Source organism: Sus scrofa, chromosome 1 (assembly GCF_054392235.1).
Source record: "Sus scrofa isolate SSC_HxYL_T2T_F1_AM1 chromosome 1, Sscrofa_HxYL_maternal_Yorkshire_Landrace_v2.0, whole genome shotgun sequence".
Taxonomy (NCBI): Eukaryota; Metazoa; Chordata; class Mammalia; order Artiodactyla; family Suidae; genus Sus; species Sus scrofa.
Genome location: NC_139383.1, coordinates 251,730,828 through 251,756,317, shown reverse-complemented (window position 1 = coordinate 251,756,317; position 25,490 = coordinate 251,730,828). Strand labels below are relative to the sequence as shown.

At 37.9% G+C, this 25,490-nt stretch overlaps 1 protein-coding gene across 1 annotated transcript in view; it reads right to left on the bottom strand.

The window, feature by feature from the left end:
- The window catches only part of TGFBR1 (transforming growth factor beta receptor 1), a 58,779-nt gene that overhangs the window by 18,191 nt on the left and 15,098 nt on the right, over window positions 1-25,490 (bottom strand). Inside the window, 3 exon segments of the mRNA NM_001038639.2 lie at window positions 129-359; window positions 6,690-6,932; window positions 10,752-10,997. Of these exon segments, the coding sequence (NP_001033728.2) occupies window positions 129-359; window positions 6,690-6,932; window positions 10,752-10,997 (720 nt within the window).

Here is a 25,490-nt window from a genome sequence, read left to right as displayed (position 1 = left end):
GGCTTTTCTATATGACAAACAGCTATTTCACACCCAATGTGACAATGTTTAGTAGTCTTATTTGTGAAACAGATTAAATATATTTTGTTATAATATATTTACTCAAAGAAGCAGCAAATATTACTGACCTTTATTGTCTGCTGCTATAAATCCCAAGATGTTTTCATGACGTAACATAACAGTCTGATAAATCTCTGCCTCACGGAACCATGAACGTTCTTCCCTGGAGGAGAATATTTTAACAGCAACTTCCTCTCCTCTCCATTTTCCTCGCCAAACCTCTCCAAATCGACCTTTGCCAATACTTTCTTGTAGCACAATAGTTCTTGCAATTGTTCTCTGAACAAGCAATGGTAAACCTAAAAAAAAAAAAAAAATGAAGAGTATTCAACACAAACAACATTGGTGCTTTTTTTTTTTTTTTTTACATATATGTCTTTTTAGGGCTGCACCTATGGCACATGGAGGTTCCCAGGCTAGGGGTCGAGTAGGAGCTGTAGCCACCAGCCTACACCATAGCCACAGCAACACCAAATCTAAGCCATACCATACACCATAGCTCATGGTTAACGCCAGATCCTTAACCCACTGAGCAAGGCGACCTACACCATAGCTCATGGTTAATGCCAGATCCTTAACCCACTGAGCAAGGCCAGGGATTGAACCTACATCCTCACAGATGCTAGTCAGATTTGTTTCTGCTGAGCCATGACAGGAACTCCAACATCTGTGTTTCTAACACCACAACAGGCATGGTAAAGAGTGACCCAGAAATGTTTAAGTCCTTAAGCTCTACCTTTAAGGAACTCGCAATCTCACTGAGATAGAGTACATTTGCAAAAACAGTAATTCATGATAAAAGGAAAATAATAACTACAATAAAAGAATCCAAAAATTCCTGCCTAGAGGATTAACATAGGCTTTAAAAGATAAGCTGAATTTAGACTTTCCTTTACAGAAAGGAGAGGACCAAAGAAGAGAAAGAGGTAAGGTGTTTAGGTAGAAGAAATATTAAAGAAGAAAGAAATAAGCGTCACATGTTTAGGGAACCAGCTTAGATAAGCAAAAAGAGGGTATATGTGGTAAAGCAATAGAAGAGAAGGGAAGCCGTGTCAGAATGTGAAGAGTACTGAATCCCAGCTCAAGATGACCAATGAGAGCTATGGGTAAAAGAGGAACTATTGAAGGTTTCTGAGAAGGAGCCATTTAGAAAGATGAGTCTGGTAACAGTTTTACTGATGGGAGGAGAAAAGAATGTAAACACAAGAAACAAAGAAGCAAATTCTGGCCAAACTTTTAATACATCAATAAACATTATCACAGAAACCATTTAAAGACAAGCAATTTACCAATTTATGTACTAGGAACTGGCTGCTTAGCCAACACTAGTTTTTTAAAGAATGATGCAAAGTAAACTTGGTAATAAGACACTGCAGTTTGCTCACCAACTAAACTTGCCTTACTCTAAAATACATAGATTTAAATACTACAACACTTACTTCATTTACATAAAAGGACTTACTATCTATCTACAAAATTTAAGTAACATTATATTTGGGACTCTTCTAATTCACTTAATATCATATCCCCAGAACTGTCATCTGAAATTATACTGACAATGACAATTAAAATATCAGTGTACATCATGATCTATACTATTTTATATGGTCTAATACACATAAATTTGTGTCATTTGTAATCTATATTGAGTTGCTTGCTAGATCAAATTAACCCAATGGAAGTAAATGAATTAAACTGCTCTCTGGTTTTCTGATGTGAAATGCTTCTAAATCCAACTGTTAAATCTTTAAATTGCCTCTTTTCATCTTTAAATTTCTCAGATAGGTCCTTTCTTCCCCTTACTATTACTATTGCAAACAATTGTTTTTATAAGAAGACTGCTGGTTAAAAATAAATCAGTAAAAAATCCTTATTTAAATCTAAGAGCTCTTTTGTGTTGTTAATAATCAACTCCTAATTAAGTTGTCTTTAGAGAAGACATTAACTTACTAAATTGTCTTAAAGCCTTTGAACAGGGCCACATCATGTACTTAAAGATTTAAAGTTCAGGAGGTTGGATCTGGAAGTTAGAATAATAAGGAAGAAAGGGGAATCACAAATGGGAAGTCTGATAACACATTCAGGACTCATGTAAATGGTATGACCAGGAAAGGCTAAGAGGACAAGGAAAGTTTTTGTCTTCTCCATCGCCACTGGAGTCTAGTTGCAGAACTAAAACGCCAAATCTAGATTTATCATATTATCCATATTTGGTTACCATAATGCACATGAGTATCTGACCATTAAAAAAAAAAAAAAAAGTAACAGTTTTCTTCTGAAGACCAAAATAGACAAGACTAATTTAGACCTCTATATTCTCTGCTTTAATTCTGTACCTTTTAGAACTGCTCGAGAGGAAAGGTCAATAGGGAAACAGGGTCCAAGCACCTTCACATACAGTGAGCCACAGAAATAAGACCTGAAGGACATGCATACATTAAAAAGATCATAAGCATGAACAAGATACAATGAACACTGGCCTAAGAGACCCACATTCTCAAAAGCTGGCACACATATGCATGTTCACACACACTTTGCAACTTAATGACAGCTTAATAAATATGGGCACATGCATAACCTGTGATTCAAATGAATGCAACAAGGATCAGGTGAGCTTTAAGTTTAGCACTATTGTTCCCAGAACCCACCTCTCCACTGTCTTCCTTGTAGTTCCTAAGTTAAAAATAATAGTCTTTCAAAAGAGAGAGGGCCTTTCCTCAATTATGGTCATATTACTGAGTAATAAGCATTTGAATTCATAACATAAAATGTTTATGTTTTACCTTTCCCCCAATGAGTGAAAGAACTTAAAAAGGGTAATATAAATATCTGACTTACTCATAGGCATGAGTCCCATACGTGAAGTGGAATTAAGGCTTTATAATAAATAGAAGGAAAAGCAATGGCATTTTCTGCTATCACTCACAGAAGATAACTTCTGTCTGGATAAATCTGGAGGCCATTTAGCATAGAATAACTATGATAAGGAAGGAGGCCTGAAACTGAGCTTTTCTGTACACTATATGTCAGATTTTTTTCCAAGTATTTTTCAATAAGAGTAATAATCTATCATTTGGATATAATTTTACAATCTACCAAGTACTCAAGTGCTTTCACACAAACAAGTCATTCATTTCATTTGAACCTTATAACAATCCAATGATGTACAGAGGGCAGGTTTCATCACTTTCATTTTAAAGATGAAATAACTCAGGCATGAAACACTGACTATCTACCCAAAGCCACAGAGCTGGCAAACAAGGCAGACATGTTTTTGCAGGGTAAAGGAGGCATAAAAGGAGGGAAAGAAGCTTTCAAATAATAGAGCTGGGCCCCTGACAGATCTAGAAATATAGATAAAATAGGCAAAGAACAATTCCATTCTTACATTCATGTCTGTATCTTAAAATGTAAATAAACATTTTCATTCAGAAATCAACTGCCATCCAGAGAGCAATTTCTTTCAATCCTTTAGGGAGGCCTGGTACCACTGTGCCAAGTGGCATGTGCTACTTTGATTTCCTTGGGTGTTAAGTTTGGCAATAACAGACCAGGTTCAAGGGATTAATTCCAAATGATTTACAGCCACCCTCATTTTCTGTGACTTTGGCCCTTGTTTTCATATATATATACATATATATATATATATTTTTTTTGGTCCAGGATAACATCTAGAATGAGGCAGATATTCTGTGGAAACTCTTTGAACTAAGAATCAAAGCCTAGAGTAGGAGTTCCCGTCATAGCTCAGCAATAATGAACCTGACTAGTATCCATGAAGACGCAGGTTTGATCCCTGGCCTCGCTCAGTGGACTAAGGATCATTGCCATGAGCTGTCCTATAGGTTGCAGACATGGCTTAGATCTGGTGCTGCTATGGCTGTGGTGTAGGCTGGCAGTTACAGCTCTGATTCAACCCCTAGCCTGGGAATCATACCATAGGTGTGGCCCTAAAAAGACCAAAAAAAAAAAAAAAAAAAAGCCTAAGGAAGCCCTAAAACAATCTCTCTCCACTCCCTACTAATTCTACCAAAAGACTGTCACATCTTCAGTACTAAAGCTGCTCCACCTTAATCTAACTTCTCATTGCCTCCCTACTCACAACAGTCTCAGAGATTCCCCTACAGGCTGCCTTAAGAGACCTGGGCTGCAGTGTACATCTCTATGTATCCTAGCAGTCATGGACAGAACTCACTTACTAAATATATATGGCCAAATTCTATAGAAAAAGACTACGTTATCAGATCAGATTTTTCCTACTTAAATAAGTGAACACATGTATATATACATCAATATATCTTTATTCCATTAATAAAGACAACTGTCATGTGAACCTTCTGCATCAGATGTGATTTTGTATTTCAGAGTCAAATTCTTCCCAGTCACAATTTCTGCTTTATGTTCCTTTAGCCATTTGATTTAAATTAGTTAAATTTTCATTGTTACTACAGAGGCTTGGGTTGTTGCTGTAGCACAGGTTTGATCCCTGGCCCAGGAACTTCCATATGCTGTGGGCAGCCACGGAAAAAAAAAGTCTACAAATAATAAATGCTGAAGAGGGTGTGGAGAAAACGGAACCCTCCTATATTGTTGGTGGGAATATAAACTGGTATAGCCATTATGGAAAACAGTACGGAGGTTCCTCAAAAAATGAAAAGTACTGCTACCACATGTTCCTGCAATCCCACTCCTTGGCAAGTATCCAGAGAATATCATAGTTCAAAAAGATACATATGTCCCAATGGTTCACTGCAACACTATTTACAATAGCAAAGACATAGAAGCAACCAAAATGTCCATGGACAGATGAATGATGGATAGAAAAGCTGTGGCATGTGTGTGTGATTATATGTATACATACATATATATACACATAAAATGCGATGGACTATTACTCAAACAAAAAAATGAAATAATGCCATTTGCAGCAACATGGATGGAACTAGAGATTATCATACTAAGTGAAGTAAGCCAGACACAGAAAGACAAATATAATATCAGTTATATGTGGAATCTAAAAATAGAAAATGATACAAATGAACTTGTATACAAAACAAGAACAGAAGCACAGACCTAAAAAACAAACTAATGGTTACCAAAGGGGAAAGGGCAGGGGAGACATGAACTGGGAGTTTGGGATTATCATATACAAACTAATATATATATAAAATAGATAACCAACAAAGATCTACTGTATGGCACAGGGAACTATACTCAGTATTCTACAATAACCTATAAGGGAAAAAATCTGAAAATTTAACAGATATATAAGTAAAACTGAATCACTTTGCTGTACACCTAAAACTAACACAAAATTCTATCACTACACTTCAAATAAAAAAATCCTAAAAAAATCACTTTAAGTATTATCATCAACACTATCTATCCCATATTTCTGATGAGGAAACAGAAGCCCAAGGAGGAAACAAGGTTTAAACAAGATCAGAGAGGCAATCAATGATAAAGCTTGTACTGGAATCTAGATTCTAGGTTCCTAGCAGTGTCAAGTTACAATACTGTAGAGGATAGGAGTCTTTTTCTCTTAGTATCCTTCCAAAGCACATGCAAGGAAAAGTTAAAAATAAATCCCTTCTGATTTAAACATGAAGCACTGATTGCTAGGCCAATATTTGCTCTAGGGGATGATTCTAGCAATTACATAATCTATTTCTGATCCCACAAAAAAATCAACAAACAGAACTGAGAAAAGCAAATATCACAAGGGCCATGGATCCATACAACTATATTAAATAACAAGGTGATCATTCTTTTTCCTAAAATGAGAAAATGACTAAAAATTCATTAGTTTAATTAAAAAAAAAAAAAACAAAAAAAAAAACCCCAGGCCTGAGGTAAAGATAACAATTTCATGTTAAAAAAGCAAATGATGTTCACAATTCCAAAAACAAACACATTCTCTGTCACGCTTGCTTTTAAATACAAAAATAGAGCTGTTAAATGATCCTGCAGAGAATGGGTAACTGCACATCATCTGAACATCTCTGAATGTCAGCTTCTGAATGTAGAATAACTGTCCTTATTCTTTCTATCTCATAGTCATGAAAAGATGAGGATGCTTTGAAATTTATACAAATGTGAAATAAGTCACATTTCACTTATTGCTGAAATAAGTCAGTTCTCATTTGTCTATACTAAACTAGCCAGGGTCAAATCTACGTAGTCCTAGCTTTAAGACCTTTGTTAGGTTCAAGACTAGAGTATTATTCACACTATCTCAAGTTTTAATATACCAAGCCAACTGGTTTAGCCAACTAATAAATAATAGTTAATTTTAAAGATATCTTAAGAAAGAAAAAAACAGGGAGTTTCAGTCATGACTCAGCAGGTTACCAACCCAACTAGTATCCATGGAGATGTGGGTTTGATCCTTGGCCATGCTCAGTAGGTTAATGATCCAGTGTTGCCCTGAGCTGTCTTGCAGGTTGCAGGCATGGCTCGGATCCTGTGTTGCTACAGCACTGGCGTAGGCTGGTAGGCTGGCAGCTGCAGCTCTGATTCAACCCCTAGCCTGAGAACCTCCAAATGTCCTAGGTATGGCCCAAAAAAGCAGGGGGGGGGGGGGAGAAGAAGAAGAAGAAGAAGGAGAAAGGAAAAAACAAATACATTACCTGATCCAGAACCTGATGTTGTCATATCATAAATTAAATCTTTTAATGTAGTACCCTCTGAAATAAAAGGGCGATCTAATGAAGGATCCTCTTCATTTGGCACTCGATGGTGAATGACTGTACGGTTATGGCAGATATAGACCATCAACATGAGTGAGATGCAGACAAAGCAGACTGGTCCAGCAATGACAGCTGCCAGTTCAACAGGACCAAGGCCAGATGGTGGCTTTCCTGGAAAAGGACCTTGAGTGAAATAAACATCAACAGTAACATTGTAGGTGGTATTCACAATTTTCTAATCCTCCACATTTCCTGCAATTGGCCACTACCATTAATCAGAGTCTCATTACAGCAGTTCATACAGCTCAAACCAGTGAATCAGTTAGTCTTCTCCCATTGGCTCTCCTTTTATGATCACCTGCTCTGTCAACATCCACTTAGTCTTCCTGTACTCTTGAGCCACCCCCTAAATAATAAAGCCAGCTACCACAAATATTCTAGAACCACAATATTCTAGGAGTAATGTTTTATCACTCTCATATCACTAAAAAAAAAAAAAACCCACAAAATCTGAAACAACTCCCATTAAATATTTCTTCTTAAGTCATTTTTTCTTTTTTTAAAAAAAGTAGTTTGGCTTATCGTCTTGTTTCAAGGCCAGTATTATGCTCATAGCAGGAGGTAAAAAAGTGCAAATATAGATAAGCAAAAGTTTAAAAAAATTATCTATAGCCTCACCATTCTCCCCAGATTCATCTTTCAGTATTGTGTGTGTGTGTGTGTGTGTGCATAGATCTCTACCAATTTTTTTCATGCCACTCCCGCAGCATATGGAGGTTCCCAGGCCAGGGGTCTAATCGGAGCTGTAGCCGCTGGCCTTCGCCAGAGCCACAGCTGTGCGGGATCCGAGCCACATCTGCGACCTACACCACAGCTCACAGCAACACCGGATCCTTAACCCACTGAGCAAGGCCAGGGATCGAACCCTCAACCTCATGGTTCCTAGTCAGATTTGTTAACCACTGAGCCACCATAGGAACTCCAAGATGACTTATTTTCTTATAGTCTTTCTAGTCTAATTACTTAAACTTCTAATTCGAGATCACTCATTTTCTTATAGTCTCTTTTAAGGACAATTTGCACTGTTTCAGAAACACATTAATTACAACTATTTGGCATTCATCATGAGATCTGCTGGTTCATGGCTCAGCACCATTTCTTTCACATCACATCGTCACCATTCTTGAGATTTTTATTTGGTTGATTTCTGGTGATAATGAATCCTAATTCTAGTAATTTCTTTCAAAAAGAATATATGAGTCCCTTTACACTGAATAGTTAATTATCTAAAGATGGCTGTTGCCTTTATATATAGAAAAATCTTGGCTCATCTAAAGAATTCTGGGTAATAAGCAATATATGATATTCCATTGCCTTCTGGTATTTAAAAAAAGCAGAAAAGCTGACCTTTATTTTTCCTTTTATAGGTAAGCAGTATAAACTTCTGCTGAATGTATATACAACTTTTTTCTTGAAAACTGATACTTTTTTTCACTACATGTATTTGGCTAAGTATTTTTCATTACTTTTGCATGGTATTCTCTCTTCTGACTGTTCTTTTGGTTTTTTTCTGGAATTTTTATATTAAGCATATTGGATCACCTAGATCTGTCCTCTGTAACTCTTAATTGGCTCACAACTATCTTTTTCTCTGAATTTTAACACAATTTCTCAAGTTTGTCTTGCCTAAAGTTTGTCTCACACTTCACTATAAAATTATAGTATCCAGTCTGTTGTTCACTTTCAATACTGCATTTTAAAAAATAATTCATCAATTGAACTTTTCATATGAAAACAATCTTTACCAATTGTGAAATATTCTCATTTCATTGTGAACAACTAAAAACAGATCTTAGACTGTCTGAAAGTTCTTCCCTATCATGTGGTAAGTCTACTTCATAGCATGACATCTACTCTGATTTATCCAGTTCAGTTCACTTCTTTTGAATCATGGAATCTTTCCATTTGGTAATTTTTTTTTTTTTCTTTCTGATTATCAGGGACCTGGGAATGAAGGATTTGCGTATTTTAGCATTAGATATAAAATGAGTTCTTTATAAGGTTTTGTGAGTCTCCATTCTAATATTTCAAGCCTGAACAATGAACATGGGAAATTCTGAAATTATCATTTTGTCACATTAGAATTGCAGATGCTTACATAAAAGACAGAAAAATTACAGTCTGACAGAGCTTTACCACAGGGAGCTTCCCTATCATGCAATGTTTGGTTTTACTTTGCTGTTATCACTTGAATTAGCTGGAGGACTGCCTTCCTTCCACAACTGGCAGGTCTGGCCCTTTTCCCCTGAGCTACAACAGTGCTTCCTATTTTCTTCCTTTTTATGGCTGCACCCACAGCATATGGAAGTTTCCAGGTTAAGGAATGATTCTGAGCTGCAGCTGTGGCAACATCAGATCCTTTAACCCACTGCACTTGAGCCAGGGATTGAATCTGTGCCTCCACAGCAACCTAAGCCACTGCAGTCAAATTCCTAATCCACTGTTTCACAACAGGCACTCCTGTGCTTCCTACTATAATTAGCATGGGCCTAGACCAGCTGAGTGGAAAGTGAGCCATGTGTTCTGCACCTCAGTACTGAAAGCAGGTGCTTCTTAAAGGAGAAGTAAGAGTTCGTACTTGCAGCCTAACCTCGCACCCAGCTCATCAGCTTAAGGTACTATGGGATTCTGCAAGAGATTCTTTCACTTGTCTGTTATTATCTGCTCTATAAACTACAGAGTTCTTCACAAGTATAGGCATGTGGGTGGCATGTCTTCCATTAATTCTACTATCATTAATACAGGTTTCCCTTGTTTTTTATTCCTTTATATATTATTATAATAGGTATTTGGGATTTGAGGAAAATGACATAAGAGTTAAATACATGAGCTCAGACTGACACCCTAAACCAGAGCCTTAAAATGAATCTAATCCTAAGAGTTTATTAAGTTTTAAAATGTAAACCATGGGGGAATTCCTGTCATGGTGCAGGGAAAACAAATCCAACTAGGAACCATGAGGTTGAGGGTTCGATCCCTGGCCTCGCTCAGTGGGTTAAGGATCTGGCATTGCCGCGAGCTGTGGTGTAGGTTGCAGGCATGGCTCGGATCTGACGTTGCTGTGGCCCTGGCGTAGGCTGGCAGCAACAGCTCCAATTGGACCCCTAGCCTGGGAACCTCCATATGCCGTGGGTGCAGCCCTAAAAAGACAAAAAAAAAAAATAATAATAATAATAACAATAATAAAAAAAAGTAAAATGTAAACTATGGTGAATGATGAAAAACCTAGAAATCATATAATAATTTATACATAAAGATCATAAGGCAAGTTGAAGTTACAAAATGAGATATCTGGACTGTTTAGTGCTGCTCTCAATTCCTGCCCATTACTGACTGCTTTAAAAGTCTGAAGCACTAGGAGTTCCTGTTGTGGCTCAGCAGGTTAAGAATCTGACTAGTATCCATTAGGATGTGGATTCTATCCCTGGCCTCGCTCGTGGGTGGAGAATCTGTCATTGCCTCAAGCTGTGGTGTAGGTGGCAGATGTGGCTCTGAACTGCCACTGCTGCAGCTCCAATTTGGCCCCTAGCCTGGAAACTCCCATATGCCTCGGGTGTGGCTCTAAAACCCCACCCAACCCCACCAAAAAAAAAGTCTGGAGTATTATAAAAGTAAAAAAATTCACTCTAAGAACAAAGTAGAGACACTGTGAGGACATACTGCTGTGATGGGCTTTATCAGGATTTGCTAAAAGAGGTTACTCTTTTAGGCATAACAGACCTCAGAGAAAGTCGATCGTGGAACTACCTTCTCAAACAACACACACCCAGGAGTCAAGATCTTGGCTACCCTTATAACTACAACAATGGACAAGTTGGATCTTGCCTCTAAACTGAATAAGCTGGGGTAGACAATTTCTAAGATCCCTTCCATCTCTAAAATCAGTGGCAGCCTCTAAGAACTTTTCTTGTAGTATCAAGAAAAAAATCTTAAACAACTTACCAACAGTTGGGAGTTCTATTTTATTGCAATGGTCCTGATTGCAGCAATATGTTGTAGTAACAGACCCAGTTTTTGAAGAAGGTGCACATACAAATGGCCTGTCTCGCGGAATTAGGTCAATTTCAGCTATACACATGCTATTGTGTATAACTTTGTCTGTGGTCTCTGTGACGGAGACAAAGCAGAGCCCATCTGTGACACAAGTAAAATTGTCTTTTGTGCAAAGGTGGCAGAAACACTGTAATGCTGGAAAAAGAGAAAAAGACCCTATCAGAAAAAAATTCTCAAGGTTAACAATCTGAAATTATCCCATAATCTCTAAATCAATACACTCCTGATTCTATTACAATCATACAATCTCTGCACTGTTCAAAAAACAAAATTCGTGGATGGACCTAGAGATTATCATATTAAATGAAGTAAGTCAGACAAAAACAAGTATCATATGACATCACTTATACATGGAATTTAATTTTTAAAATGATACAAATGAACTTACGTACCAAACAGAAACAGACTTACAGACTTTGAAAACAAACGTATGGTTATCAAAGGGGAAATGGTAGGGGGATAAATTAGGAGTTTGGGATTAACATGTACACACTACTACATATCAGGTAGATAACCAACAAGGACCTACTGTGTATCACATGGAACCCTACTCAATATTCTAGAATAACTTAAATGGGAAAAGAAGCTGAAAGAGAATGGAGGCATGTACATATATAATTGAATCACTGTGCTGTATACCTGAAACTAACACAACATTGTAATCAACTATGCTCCAATAAAATTAAAACAAAACAAAACTGTTACTCTAAGAAGTTCCAAATTCTGTTAAGAAGCATACATATGTAGGAGCCAAATATGATGAAATCTGGACCCAGGTTCTTTCCTAAAACTTTTTAAGTTCCAAGTATATAAACATTATTACATGTAATTTCATTAACATTAAGATAAGCATTTGCTAACCCATTTGAAAAAAGGTACATTGAAATTTTTAAAGGTTATACTTATTCCTTTAAGTCCAAAACCAGACATTCATATACACCCCCCACTGGAGAGCAATATGTGAAAATACTACTACCGCCTCAGTGTAGGTTGGAAATGTCAAGGGTGGATTTATAGTAATGGAGTAAAAGAAATAGATTTGTCTTGAGCCAGACATTCTTGTGTAAACCCTAAAAAAAGACCAGTATGTTCTAATTAGAATTAGGTTACTTTCTCATAAGCAAGGTAACAATACATATATGCTCCAACCACACTAGCAACTGGCTACAGAAATGGCTGGAGAAACACTAGCTCTATACCCACTTTTATCTATATGATCTTTATAGTTCAACTTGAGGAGTAACCAATGAAGGGAAGTCTTCTAATTATCACCAACACTTTCCCAAACACACACTCACACACACACACACGTACACCTCTACTAAACTCTCCAACAAGGTTAAATGCTCTCCAAAGCATACACTCCTTACCCAGAGTTATTATTTTTTCCTCTCCTTATGAAACTCTAAGATCCTTGAGGGCAGAGACCCATAATAATCATTTCTATAAACTCACATCTACCACTAGGACTGGTACATTCAAATAACGCTGAATGAATGACAGAATTGGCCACTTAGATTTCACTATGATCTCATGAAACTGTGAAGCAGAGATCAAACTTTCCAATTACATGTTGGCAAAGGAAACAGAAGAGTCCAGGTTTGCAGAATGGCCATCTGTGATGAGACCAAGGAGGTCTACCATAACCAGAAAAAGAGTAACTAGACAGGCCAGAAGACGACTAACTCTGAACAGCTAACTTGCAGTGAAGGAAAGGGTTAACTCAGCAGGCCCAAGTTGCTCAAACCCTGCACATTCCAAAGACATACCTAACTTCAGGACTGATCCTTGGCCAGTTCCTGGGAGATGAGCTCTGACTCCTTGAAATATTCTCCTTGATAAGAATGCTACAAAGCCTGTGTGCTGAGCCACCAATAAAAACCCTGCACAACAAGGCTCCAGTAAGCTTCCCTGGTTGTCAGCACTTCTCACATGCTACACTTCATTGCTAAGCTATGGAGTGCAGCTGTGCTACTGCACTGGGGGAGGACATCTGGAAGCTTGAACTTGGTTTCTCTTCAACTTTGCCCCATATGCTTTCCCTTTTCCTTTTGATGATTTTAATATGTATCTTTCTCTGGTAATAAATAAAAACCATGAGTATAAAAGTCTTCCTGGGTTCTGTGAGTCCTTCTTGCAAAACATCAAGCCTGAGGATAGTCTCGGGGAACCCCCAATTCACTTGCTAAACCCAACTCAGGAATGTCAGTAACTCCTCAAGCAGCTTAGCCGCTGGCTTAATTAGCACACTTGGTCTATTATCTTTACAGACCAGCAAAGTTTTACTTTAGTCATTTTTTTTCCTTTCTCCATAAATAGTTCAGCTCTTTGAATTAAATCCTCCCAAGCATGAAGGAAATATAAGTATCAAGAAAAATGTAAGAAAGAAAAATAATAAAATATAAGCATCAAGAAAAATAAAAGAAAGATACAATTGTAATCTATTATTTAGAGACTGTTAAAAGAGACATAGTTTATTCAGAGTGAGGTTTGGTGGTGATTATATGTTCCCTGGCTGTAATTTCCTAAGGAGGAGTTCTGAACCAGGAATCCATGGGCTGGCTTCAGCGATACATGAATCCCATGAAACTATACACCAAATGTTGTATGTATTTGCATTTTCAAAGTTTATAGCTCTAAAGAGAATCACAACATGGTCTGTCACTGAAAAAAAAAAAAAAAAACCATCACCACAGAAGACTGTCATCATTCACTCCTGAATCCTCTTTACTCATTAGTCATCAACCAATGTTTTCTACGCACTAGTTTTATCAGTTACTCTACCAAAAGCTTAGTATACAAAGATTAATAACTCATGGTCATGGCCCTTGAAGAGCTCCAATGAACAGTGAAGGAGAACATTACAATACAGTGTGGTAATTACTACATATAAAAATACTGCCATGAATATTCTCCCTGTTCTAAGATCTCCATGGTTCCCTTAGGATATATGATATAAGAGCTAAACACTGGGTCTAATGATTAAAACTTTTACTTTTGGGTTCCAAACCTACCACTCACATTACAAGTGCCATCCAGGATCACAACCTTCTCATCATTACGAAAATTACGTCTTTCATGACCTAGGTCTTTACATTGCTACTTCTCTGCCTACTTTAAACCCACTCTCTCATCCTTTAAGATCCTATTCAAACAAGATATTTTCCATGATGCGCTCCTCTCCGCTACCCATAAGACAGCTGAGCAACTGCTTCCAATTTTTTCCCAGAGTCCTCTCTGCATACCTTTAGGTTAGCACAAATTGATCTATTTATAGTTTGCTGTTAAAGTGTCTCTCATTACATTAGGGAAATCCAAGGGTTTTTTGTTTTGTTTTCCCATTTTTGAATCCTAGAGTCCTAGGTAGTGATCAGAAAATATTTGCCAAAGCAGTGTTTCCCAAACAGGAATATGTTGGGAGACAGGGAGTCTAAAATTGCATACGATTTTTTTTTTTAATATTTAAAAATAATCTAAGATTGGAGTCCCTGCTGTGGCTCAGTGGGTTAAGAACCCAACATAAAGTCTGTGAGGATGTCTGCGAGTCCCTGGTCTCGCTCAGTGGATTAAGGATCTGGTGTTGCCACAAGCTGCAGGCCACAGATGCAGCTTGGATCTGGCATGGCTGTGGCTGTGGAGTAGGCCAGCAGCCGAAGCTCCAATCGAACCCCTAGCTCTGGAAGTTCCTTCCATATGCCACAGGTGGGGCCAGAAAAAGAAAAAAAAAAAAATCTAAGATAAACAGCAAACATTCCTGGGAGTTCCTGTCGTGGCTCAGTGGTTAATGAATCCGACTAGGAACCATGAGGTTGCGGGTTCAGTCCCTGGCCTTGCTCAGTGGGTTAAGGATCCAGGGTTGCTGCGAGCTGTGGTGTAGGTCGCACTCCAATCCCTTGTTGCTGTGGCTCTGGCATAGGCCGATGGCTATAGCTCTGATTAGACCCCTAGCCTAGGAACCTCAATATACCGTGAGAGCGACCCTAGAAAAGGCAAAAAGACAAAAAATTAAAAAATTAAAAAAAATTAAAAACAGTCAACATTCTGGATCATGGGTAACTGCTATCTAAACAAGCAGAACCAGAAACACTGCTGCTTCTTCAGTTGGGTTAAGATCTCCTTTAGGCCAAATGTTCTCCTGGCACAATCTACAAACAAGAGTTTCATAGTAACTATAACTGAAAGAGTGAAATCTACAGGAAACTTGAATTATCAAAGCATATGGTGATATAGCATGGTATTTTCAAGGTATTTTCAAAAACCAATAGTCCAATAATAGCCAATACCATGTATGTGCTCCAAGTATTACATGGGTCCTTATCTCTGCAGTGCAATCTGCAAAAGTTCATTAGCAGTAAATGTGGTTTTTAACTATGCGACATTTTCCATTCTCGCTTCTAGCATTGTTTTAAAAAGCCATTTGACAAAGATTTCAATGTCATAATGTTAATTTCACTGGCAAGTGAATATGACAGTTGACATCTCATTAAAAGTGGTATTTGAGGAGTTCCTGTCGTGGCTCAGTGGTTAATGAATCCGACTAGGAACTATGAGGTTGCGGGTTCGATCCCTGGCCTTCCTCAGTGGGTTAAGGATCTGGCCTTGCTATGAGTGAGCTGTGGTGAAGGTCGCAGACGCGGCTCGGATTCCATATTGCTGTGGCTCTGGTGAAGGCCAGCAGCTACTGCTCTGATTAGACCCCTAGCCTGGGAACCTCCATGCACCACAGGAGCAGCCCTAGAAATGGCAAAAAGACAAAAAAAAAAAAAAAAAAAAAAAAATGGTATTTGAGGAATTCTTGCTAGCAAGTGTTTGGTTAGGTATGAGGTCTGATTATCCTGAACTTACAAAGCCTTGAAGAAATTAATACCACCTTAAACAACATTATCAAAACTGGCACTTGCAGCTTTTAGTATCACTGAAGTTAAAATATAAAAACAGATTTTATATGGAATCAGACCTAAGGCTATATTTTTCCTACTGTTAAACCTAAATATCATCTGTCACACTGAGTAACTGTATTAATTTGAATTTTTGTCAGCTTTGTAGTTGTTTTTATATTTGATATGCAGACTTGGTTTACAGTTGTCAAAGAGCCAAAAACAAAGATTTTATATCTATTTTCATGCCTTTACAACTTAAGTAATATTATGAAAAATATATTTGTGTTTTTCTTTCCAAAGGGGCCATTACATTATGGCAAGTTTGAGAAACTCAGTACTAAAAGGGGCCTTCTCTTAAGACTCTTTCAATAAGAACAGGTCTCTAGACAAATGCAAACAACATCACATAACACAAAGCTTAACCAGGTAAGGGTTTATTTTTTGAGTGGATTTTAAATTTGATTTCACCACTCTAAATCTTTTATTAAATATAAGATTTTTATTAAGTGTATATGATATAGTAATGCAGTTTAGGGGGGAAAATTTTTAAATTTCCATGAATTCTTGAGCTTTTAATTCCCATTTTTTAAAATTGCAAATTTATTTTACTAATAGATCTGACCCCTAACTACTTCTTTCATTAAACTAGGTTATTGTTTTGTTTTTAATTTTTAAATGAATGTACAGGGCAAAATTTCTACCTAAAAACAGGTATACAAGGTGTTTTCTTCCTACCACAGAGCTCAAGTTTCTTCCCCTACTTCATAGTACCTTTTAACACCAGCTCATCAACTGGACTCTTCCATTTCACTCTGCAGTTTTTCACTGAGCATCTCTACATGCCACGGACTATGTAGACCACAGGGTTTATGGTATCTAGACTTAAGGAGTTCACTTCGATGGATGAGTAAGGCATTAAACAGATCATTCAAATCCAGAGTCCTGAGGACACAGATCAAAGTGCTTCAACTCTGCTGAGGTATAAGAGTTAACAAGAAGAGCTTTGCAGGATATTCAAGTCAGAACCAGAGAACATGTAGATTTGCCAAATAGATGAAGGCGGGGAAAGCTATTCTGACAAGGTTTTATTTCTCAATAGCAGGATTTCTCCTGGTGGCTAGTATCCTACTAACCACAATGGTTGCATTTCATTAGTAAAATGAATAGAATACCTTCCGAACCTATTTCATCATCTCATTGATATTATCAAATGAGCTACATCAATGTATTTTGAAACTAATATAAATTATTATGTGATCATACAGAATTATCATATACAACACATGGCATTGTTCCAAACATGGTTTTCATCTGTAGGACACCAAAGAAACATCTATTCCCAAATGCAGAGCTTAAAATTCTATTGTGGAAGGCTGGACTGAGGGAACCACATGAAACCTTGAAGATTATCTAATTCTAATTCAGTTCTATCACTTTATTAGTGAAGAAATCAAAACTGAAGAGTACCGGAGTTCCCTTCATGGCACAGTGGTTAATGAATCCAACTAGGAACCATGAGGTTGCGGGTTCAGTCCCTGGCCTTGCTCAGTGGGTTAAGGATCCGGTGTTGCCGTGAGCTGTGGTGTAGGTTGCAGACACGGCTCAGATCCCGCATTGCTGTGGCTCTGGCGTAGGCTGGTGGCTACAGCTCCGATTCGACTCCTAGCCTGGAATCTCCATATGCCTTGGGAGCGGCCCTAGAAAAGGCAAAAGACAAAAAAAAAAAAAAAAAAAAAAAAAACTGAAGAGCACCAAAATGATTTATAACAATAGTCTACCCAGCTTAAGGTGGATATGAATTCCCGCTAAATTACCATCACAAACATGAATACGTCATGTGGTTCTTTTCTGTACTGGTATCCATACGTGAAGTAACTCAAACCTTTCAATAGTACAGCTTCTTGTTGACTTTTCTGCTTAATAGTAAAGATAAGAACTAAACTCCCTATTTAGTACTTTTCTCCTACCTTGGACACCTTTTGCCTCTGTGCCCCAATCTCTACCAGTGGCCAAAGGTCCCTCAATTCGAAGATGCACATTTCCCTACACTTTAACTTTGGAAATCTGACATGCTTCACAACTAAGATCAAAAAGAAAACTCCAGCCTCTAGACAGAAAGGTAGGGCGTGATATAGGTGTTGCAACATACGCACATGCAAACCTGGCTATGCATGGAAGGTATTACTAGTTGATCATCACTTTAATTATCTGCACTGGTAGCTCTGCTGCAACTAAAATTTAACTTAAATTTGAGCCCTGTTAAAATGTCTTTACAAAGATTTCTCTGTGATTCAGCACTGCAATGAAGTTACTGTGTTCACAGAAAACTGTCCGTCCCATGGCAGGAATACAATTACTAGCAGCAGAAATTTCCAAATATTGCACAATGTCATAGAATTATCAAGTTTGAAAATATTGGTTTGATGTGAAGGACTGTCAGAAACCAAACAGCTGTCAAGGGAAGTGGCAACAGTAAAAAGAAACAGTGGAACCCTTGGGATTATCATTTTCACTGTATTCTACTATCAGAGTGATAAATTCCAAGTTGAGATTCTGGCTTTTGGTCCTACCTATAAAGGAAATTTCCATGGTTGGTTCATTTCAGTGTATCCAGAGCTCACACATCAAAGTACTGTTATTTCTGCCTAACACTAGGGCTACCAAGGGTTGACTCGCAAGCCCTTATATCTGGCAATGGAGGTAGACATCCTGTGAATCGTATATGGAACAGACACTTCTATGAGCCTTGTTGACGAAACAAAAAAAGTGCCAGAAACCTTGTCTACCCAGGCCTTGAGTGATGGTATCTATATAACTTATCTTTCTTTTTAGGCATCACTTCAAATACTCTCTTCTTTTTCTTCCCTTGTTATTTGATCTTTCTATCCTTCCAACACCCTTCTTCCTGCATCAAGAACTCAACTGAAACACCTCATTGAAATTAGGTGATGCCCTTACCACAACACTAAGCCCTTTACCGCAGCTGACATCTTCTCTCTAAACTCCCCATCCTTGCACTTGTGCTCTGAACTCCTGTTCTAACTGCCTTCCAGTGCAGACTCTGCTTGGCTTACCTGTTAGTGCAAAGTCAACACATTCAAAACCAAATACAGCATTATTTCTCCAAGAGTGATAAAAAGGCCCCTGGAAGGATTCTGATTTTTTTTTCTTGCTAAGACATAAGACAGCTCAGCAGTAAAAAAGGAAAAGGGGGATGAAGACTGCTTTCACCAGACACTGGAGTCCAATCTTTTCACCACTCTGACTTTGCTGGTGATGAATGACCCTTCTTTTCCTTCCTCTATTATAGCACAATTATTCTTTACTACATAGTCAGAGTATTTCCAAATACTACAAATACGCACCAACAGGCAGGTAAAGGAATTAACATGCACAAAGCCCTTTATTCAATCTGCTAGACTAAAAGCAGAAGATGACACCACTGATGGAAAAGGTGAAGACAAAAGTTCAAAGTTACAACAAATCCTTTCAGGTACTGATGTCAATCCCTGTTACCAGTTAGTCTAGTGGTCCACCCCAGCTTCTCTGAGTAAACTGCCTTCCTTTCTTCTCTCTGCTCCCATCTCAAGGAGGGCTATCCTCTCCTCTTCTCCCTCTTCTAGGTCTAGGGAACCATATAGGTTCTCTTCTTCTTTTTAAAATATGCTGCATATCTGTAAACAAAGCTAAAACCCTGTCCACACTCCCTCTAGCTTACTGCTCTGGGCTTAGCTCCTCAAAGGACTCTCAACTCCACCCCCCTGGGGTTGCCCTTTGCAGCAGCAAGCTCAACATTAGCATCTCAAATTAATACCACCATACACTATGAAAGTTAATTCCCCCACCAATCTGGATAATGGACTTCAATCTGAAATGTGAGGCTTCAAAACAAAAATCCGATTTATCCGAAGATTTCTCCAGACAGATTCTGTTTACTTCTACCACCTTTAAAGCGGAGTTCCCGCTGTGGCTCAATGGGTTAAGAATCTGACTAGTATCCACAAGGATGTGGGTTGGAACCCTGGCCTCACTCAGTAGGTTAAGGATCTGACGTTGCCTTGAGCTGCAGTGTAGGTCACAGACATAGCTTGAATCCCACCTGTCCGTGGTATAGGCCCTCAGCTGCAGCTCCAACTCAACCCCTAGCCTGGGAACTTCCGTATGCCATGGGTGTGGCCTAAAAAGAAAAAAGAGGAAAAAAAGCACTTAAGAAGCACCCTTTAGATAATCCAGCACACAAATGGGGGCACTTGGAAATTCTTAATCATTTGGTTTTCCACAATACCTCCATCTTCTAGTCTCCCACACTCCGTGGAATTAGCTGATACGTTAACTGATATCAGAGAAAAGCTAAGAAAAAGCTGCCTAAATGGCAAGACGAGATTTAATAGGGGCAATTACTACAAAGTCCTTCATTTACATTCAAAACAAACTGCACAAGTACAGGATAATTGCTTAGCAGATTTGGGGAATCTGTTTAACAACAGATTTTAAGAGTCAATAGCAGTTAATGTTAACTGCAGCCATGGTGATGGGGGAGACAGAAGGAGAACTGGGCACAAAATCCCACAATGTAATAAATAATCAGAAGTACTACGTGAATATCAATCTGCCCTGCAAATGAATCAGAGAATCACAGAATTAATTCAAAAGTTTGATCTGAAAGATAACCTTAGCTGTAAAGACAACTTCATTTTATAGATGTAGCTACTGAGTCAATTTATCTTACTCCAACAATAAATCAAATCATGAGGTCAGGATGTGGTATCTTTTGATTCATAAAGAATCATTTCCTGTAGTTCCTGCTGTGGAGCAGTGGGTTAGTGATCTGGCTTGTCTCTGTGGAGGCACCGGTTCAATCCCAGGCCCAGTGCAGTGGTTAAGGATCCGGCGTTGCTGCAGCTGTGGCATTGGGCTCAGCTCTGACACAGAGTTGATCCCTGGCCTGGGAACTTCCGTATGCTGCAGGTGAGAAAGAGAGAAAGAAAATGAAAAAAATAAAAAGAAATAAGAAGAAAGAAAGAAAGAAAGAAAGAAAGAAAGAAAGAAAGAAGGGAGGGAGGGAGGGAGGGAGGGAGGGAGGGAGGGAAGGAAGGAAGGAAGGAAGGAAGGAAGGAAGGAAGGAGAAAAGAAAGAAAGAAAAAGAAAAGATAAAAAAAAAATCATTTCCTAACTACAGCTCCTCCCTACAATGGAACTGGCTGCTCAGAAGGTCATGATGTCGCTATTACTAGAACTATTTAAGGAGTTCCCTTCGTGGCGCAGTGGTTAACAAATATGACCAGGAACCATGAGATTGCGGGTTCGATCCCTGGCCTTGCTCAGTGGGTTAAGGATCCGGTGTTGCCGTGAGCTGTGGTGTAGCTTACAGATGTGGCTCAGATCCCGAGTTGCTGTGGCTCTGGCGTAGGCTGGCGGCTACAGCGCTGATTCAACCCCTAGCCTGGGAATCTCCATATGCCTCGGGAGCAGCCCTAGAAAAGACCAAAAAAACCAGAAAGAAACAAATATTTAAGCAAAGGCTTAATGACCCAATAGTCAGAGTTTGTAAACTAGGGACCTTCTATACTAAATGAAAAGTTAGTCTAAAATTCAGCAATCCTTTAAATAGTAGAATTCTATCATTTTACAAGTTACATCAAATATTAAATATCTACACTTTCATTTTTCGAACTAGTTCAACTTAACATCTTCAAGATACAGTAACTACAGCAGTGTACCTAATTTTATAATTGTTTATTTTTTTTCCCTCCGTTAGACTATGAATTTCTTCAGGTCAGGGACTGGTTTTAAGCATCTCTGCATCCTTAGATCCTGGTCCTGGCACACAGGAGAGATCCAGTGTGTCTTAAAGAAACATCCAAGGAGTATCTCTTTAGGATGTGGCTGTTGCTACCATCGGGGTCCTCAAGAAACGGCCAAGCAAGCACATTTTCTCTTTTACCCCTTACTACCTTCATTTTTGAGGTCCTTTTCCCATTTCCCAATGCTCTCCTTTCAACTGCCGAAAATTCCCAAGTACCTCACATTCATCTGATGTGAAACAGCCCATGCCCAGAATAACTTCTCTCTCCATATAAACATGGTGGACAATCAAACACTTTCAAAATTAGAAATGAACATACCCTCTGACACAAAACAAATGTAGCCTATAGATATTTGCATGTATGTAGTGGCTTATATATACTTAAATAATAAGTTGTTCATTTCCTAATCATACTAGATTGTTTGTAATCCTTCCTATGCATCTCTCAATAGAACTGACAAAATAATCATATTGCCATAAAATTGAAGATCATACAGCCACTCACACACACACAATATGATGTTTTCTAGGTATTAATGCAGACTGCCTCTAAAAATACATTACATGAAAATTTGCAGAGTACACAACAGGGTATTTTCATATAGTAACACTTGTGCTAAGAAAGAAGGAAGGAAGGGAGAAAGGAGGGAGGAAAACAGATCCATGTATCAGCTTGTACGTATTACAAAGTATCTCCCTAGAAGGAGATATATATATATATACACACACATATGAAAGGGTAACACTGGCTTTCAAGGAAGGGAACTGGGTACCCAGAAGATGGGGCAGGAGACTTTTCACTATCAACCCGTTTGTACTTTTTGAATTCTAAAAAATGTGAGTGTATTATATCTATTCAAAGTTATTTTAAAATGTTTAATAATATGCCCCTCTGTGCTCCATCCCTTTTCCCTATCTTGTCTTCAAAGCTCCAACTAAGGATATTTAACCCTATGGAGTATGGTTACTTCGTGCCAATTTCAAAACAATGTTCTTTCTGGAAAATAATTTGTGAAGATATAGTTAGTCTTTAAGAAGTCTGTATCTTTTAATCTATTAATTCTACTTCTTGGAAACAATAGGAAATGAGAGTAAAGATATAAGCATACGGATGTCTGTGACAGCATTTTACAGGTGAAAACAACATATATGAATGACAACAGGGTAACCACAAAATAGGTATGATATCATAAGTGGAATACTATATAGCCATTAAAGCTGAAATTTTAGAAGTATGTTTGAGGAGAATGATCATACTATTAAAGCCATACACAATATGATTACAATTCTGTTCCTATCAAGTGATCTTGTTTTTGTTCCACTTCAATGAGTTGAGGGGGGTGTGTTACTATACAGAGCAGGTGTGTGCATTCTGCTTACCCTAGCCTCTGGGGGTAGGGAGGATGGAAAAACTTATATTTAAGATGGTGAATCCTAAAACAAAATAAATTAATTAAAAAATTCTTATTGGATTTTATGTTGACTAATGGGTATTACAAGAGTACGGAAGTTAATTTCATGGAATTCAGAGACATAAAAAAATCAAGTTTGACCTATCTCTGCTAGTCAGCCTCTAAGTAATTCTGTGAAAGTTCCTTGACTTTCTTGAACCTGTTTCCTAAATTATAACAGCAGCAGTCTCAGAAGGTTTGAGGGTTAGAGAAAAAATAATATTTAGTACAGTGCCTGGCACATAATAAAATTCTCAAAAATTCATTTGCGAACCATACAAGTACTTTTTAACACCTACAATGTGCCTCTTTCTGTTCCAGATGCTGGACAGAGAATCAGCAAATCTTTATACAGCTTGAAGAGGCAATAGTGACATATGTAAACATGTGCACATTCAGCCACTAAACATTCATGGCAGCGATTTCTCTCTCTCCATTCACAAATATCAATACAGAGTTCCCCAGCAATGTGACAGCTTCAATATGGTTAGCCTAAGAACTTCACTGTTGTAGCATTGAGAGGTACCTATAGGGAAGTGTATTTTCAGTTCCAACTCAAATTAGCCAAATGTTGGCACACATTCAGTGTAAACATTTATATGTAATACCCCCAAGATGGTAAAGAATCATAAATCATTAACCATAAAATGTTTATGATGGAAAGAACGTGATAATTACCTGATCCTAAGCCTTTATTTTACAGATGAGGAAACAGGAGTGCCTTAAGAAGTGTATCGATATAATCTAGATTTATTCTAAAAGCACAGAAAAGGGGGGTGGGAGGGACTTTTAGATAATCTACGGTAAACTTACTCAAGTAATACAAGACAAAGGAATTCAACCTTTTCCCTCCTGAAAAGCAAGAATGGTTGTATGAGACAGTATGACTTGGCTGCACAGATACTAAGGTATAGAAAGTAGGAGATCATTCTAGGCTGGGGGAATGATGTATGAAAGTGAACTGTGCTACGAGAAGGAACAGGTACCCACCCAGCAGCTGCCTTTGAATTAAGGGCAGAGCAGAGTTACACAGGGGCCAGCAACACCTGCTGGAACCATAGTTAAAGATGTGAACCAAAGATGACATGCAGTTAGGAATTTTAGAAGCAGAGAGTAAAGGCCTGAACACCTTTTACTAGAAAAGGCCACTGTGTTTAACTGTGTAAGAAGAAAGAACATACCTTTACCACAGAAATGCTTAGGGTAAGACTCCTACTCTCAAGGAGGTCACAATGTATATGGAGAACAAACATGCCACTGATAAAGGGTAATTAGACAAAGTGTGCAGGAAGCACAGAAAAGGGAGACTTCTCTCAAAGATGACCTCAACTGAGGCTTATGGAAGGCTAAAGAAGGAAAGAAGGTCATTCCAGGGAGGTGATACACAAAGATATTGTACACAGACCCAAGAATAAAAGAGTTAGGCAATTTAGGAAAATGTAAATAGATCACATAAACAAAAAGGCAGATAAAATTCAATATGTATTCAAAATAAAACCAAAAAAGTCACTATACAAAGAAGTCATTACCTTTACTTAACCCAGCAGCACTTAGAAAACAAAAATTCGAAAATATATCATTTACAAAAGCATGCCAAAAAAAAAAAAAATACCTAGGAATAAATCTAACAAACAACACGTAAGACGTCTACAGCGAAAGCTTCAAAACATTACTTGATAGAAATTGTGAAAATATACAATAAAGGTAATTTATAAATGGAGGAACATGTCAGCCTCCTCACTGGAAGATTCAATCACTGCAAAGTGATCTGTACATTCAACAAAATCAAAATCCTACAGGTTGGTGTTGGATGTGTGTGTATGTGTGTATGAACTGACAAGCAGATTCTAAAAATTTATGTGGAAAAACACTCCAAGAACAGCCAAAGCAACCTTGGAAAACAATGCTTTTGGAAGACCTACCCTACTAGACATCAAGACCCATTACAGTATTATAATACTTAAGACAGTGTGATATCGGCACAAGGGCAAATAGACCAATGGACTAGAATGGAGATTCCAGAAACACACCCTCACATATACAACTACTTGATTATAGTAAAGGTGACAATATAGTGCACTAGGAAAAGGAAGGCATTACCAACAAACAGTGCTGGGCATACATATTTTTTAAATGAAAACAAAAACAAAAAAATATCTCATACCATAATAAAAACTCAACTCCAAATGGACTGTGCATCTCAATGTGAGAGGTACAACAAGAAGCCTTTTAGAGGAAAGCACAGAAAAACATTTTTAAGACATTGAATCCTGAAGGACTAATTGAATAAGAGTCAAAACGCACTAACCTAAAAGAGAAAAAAACAAAATGGTAATACATAAAAATACATCAAAATTCAGTAAAAAGACACCATTCTCCTTTGCCATTTTTCTATTCATGGCTTTTTCTTTTGGGGATTTACCAAATATTTGTCATTTTAATAATGCATCTACAAAAAATCAATTTGGGGTTTTTATGGATCAAATCTATT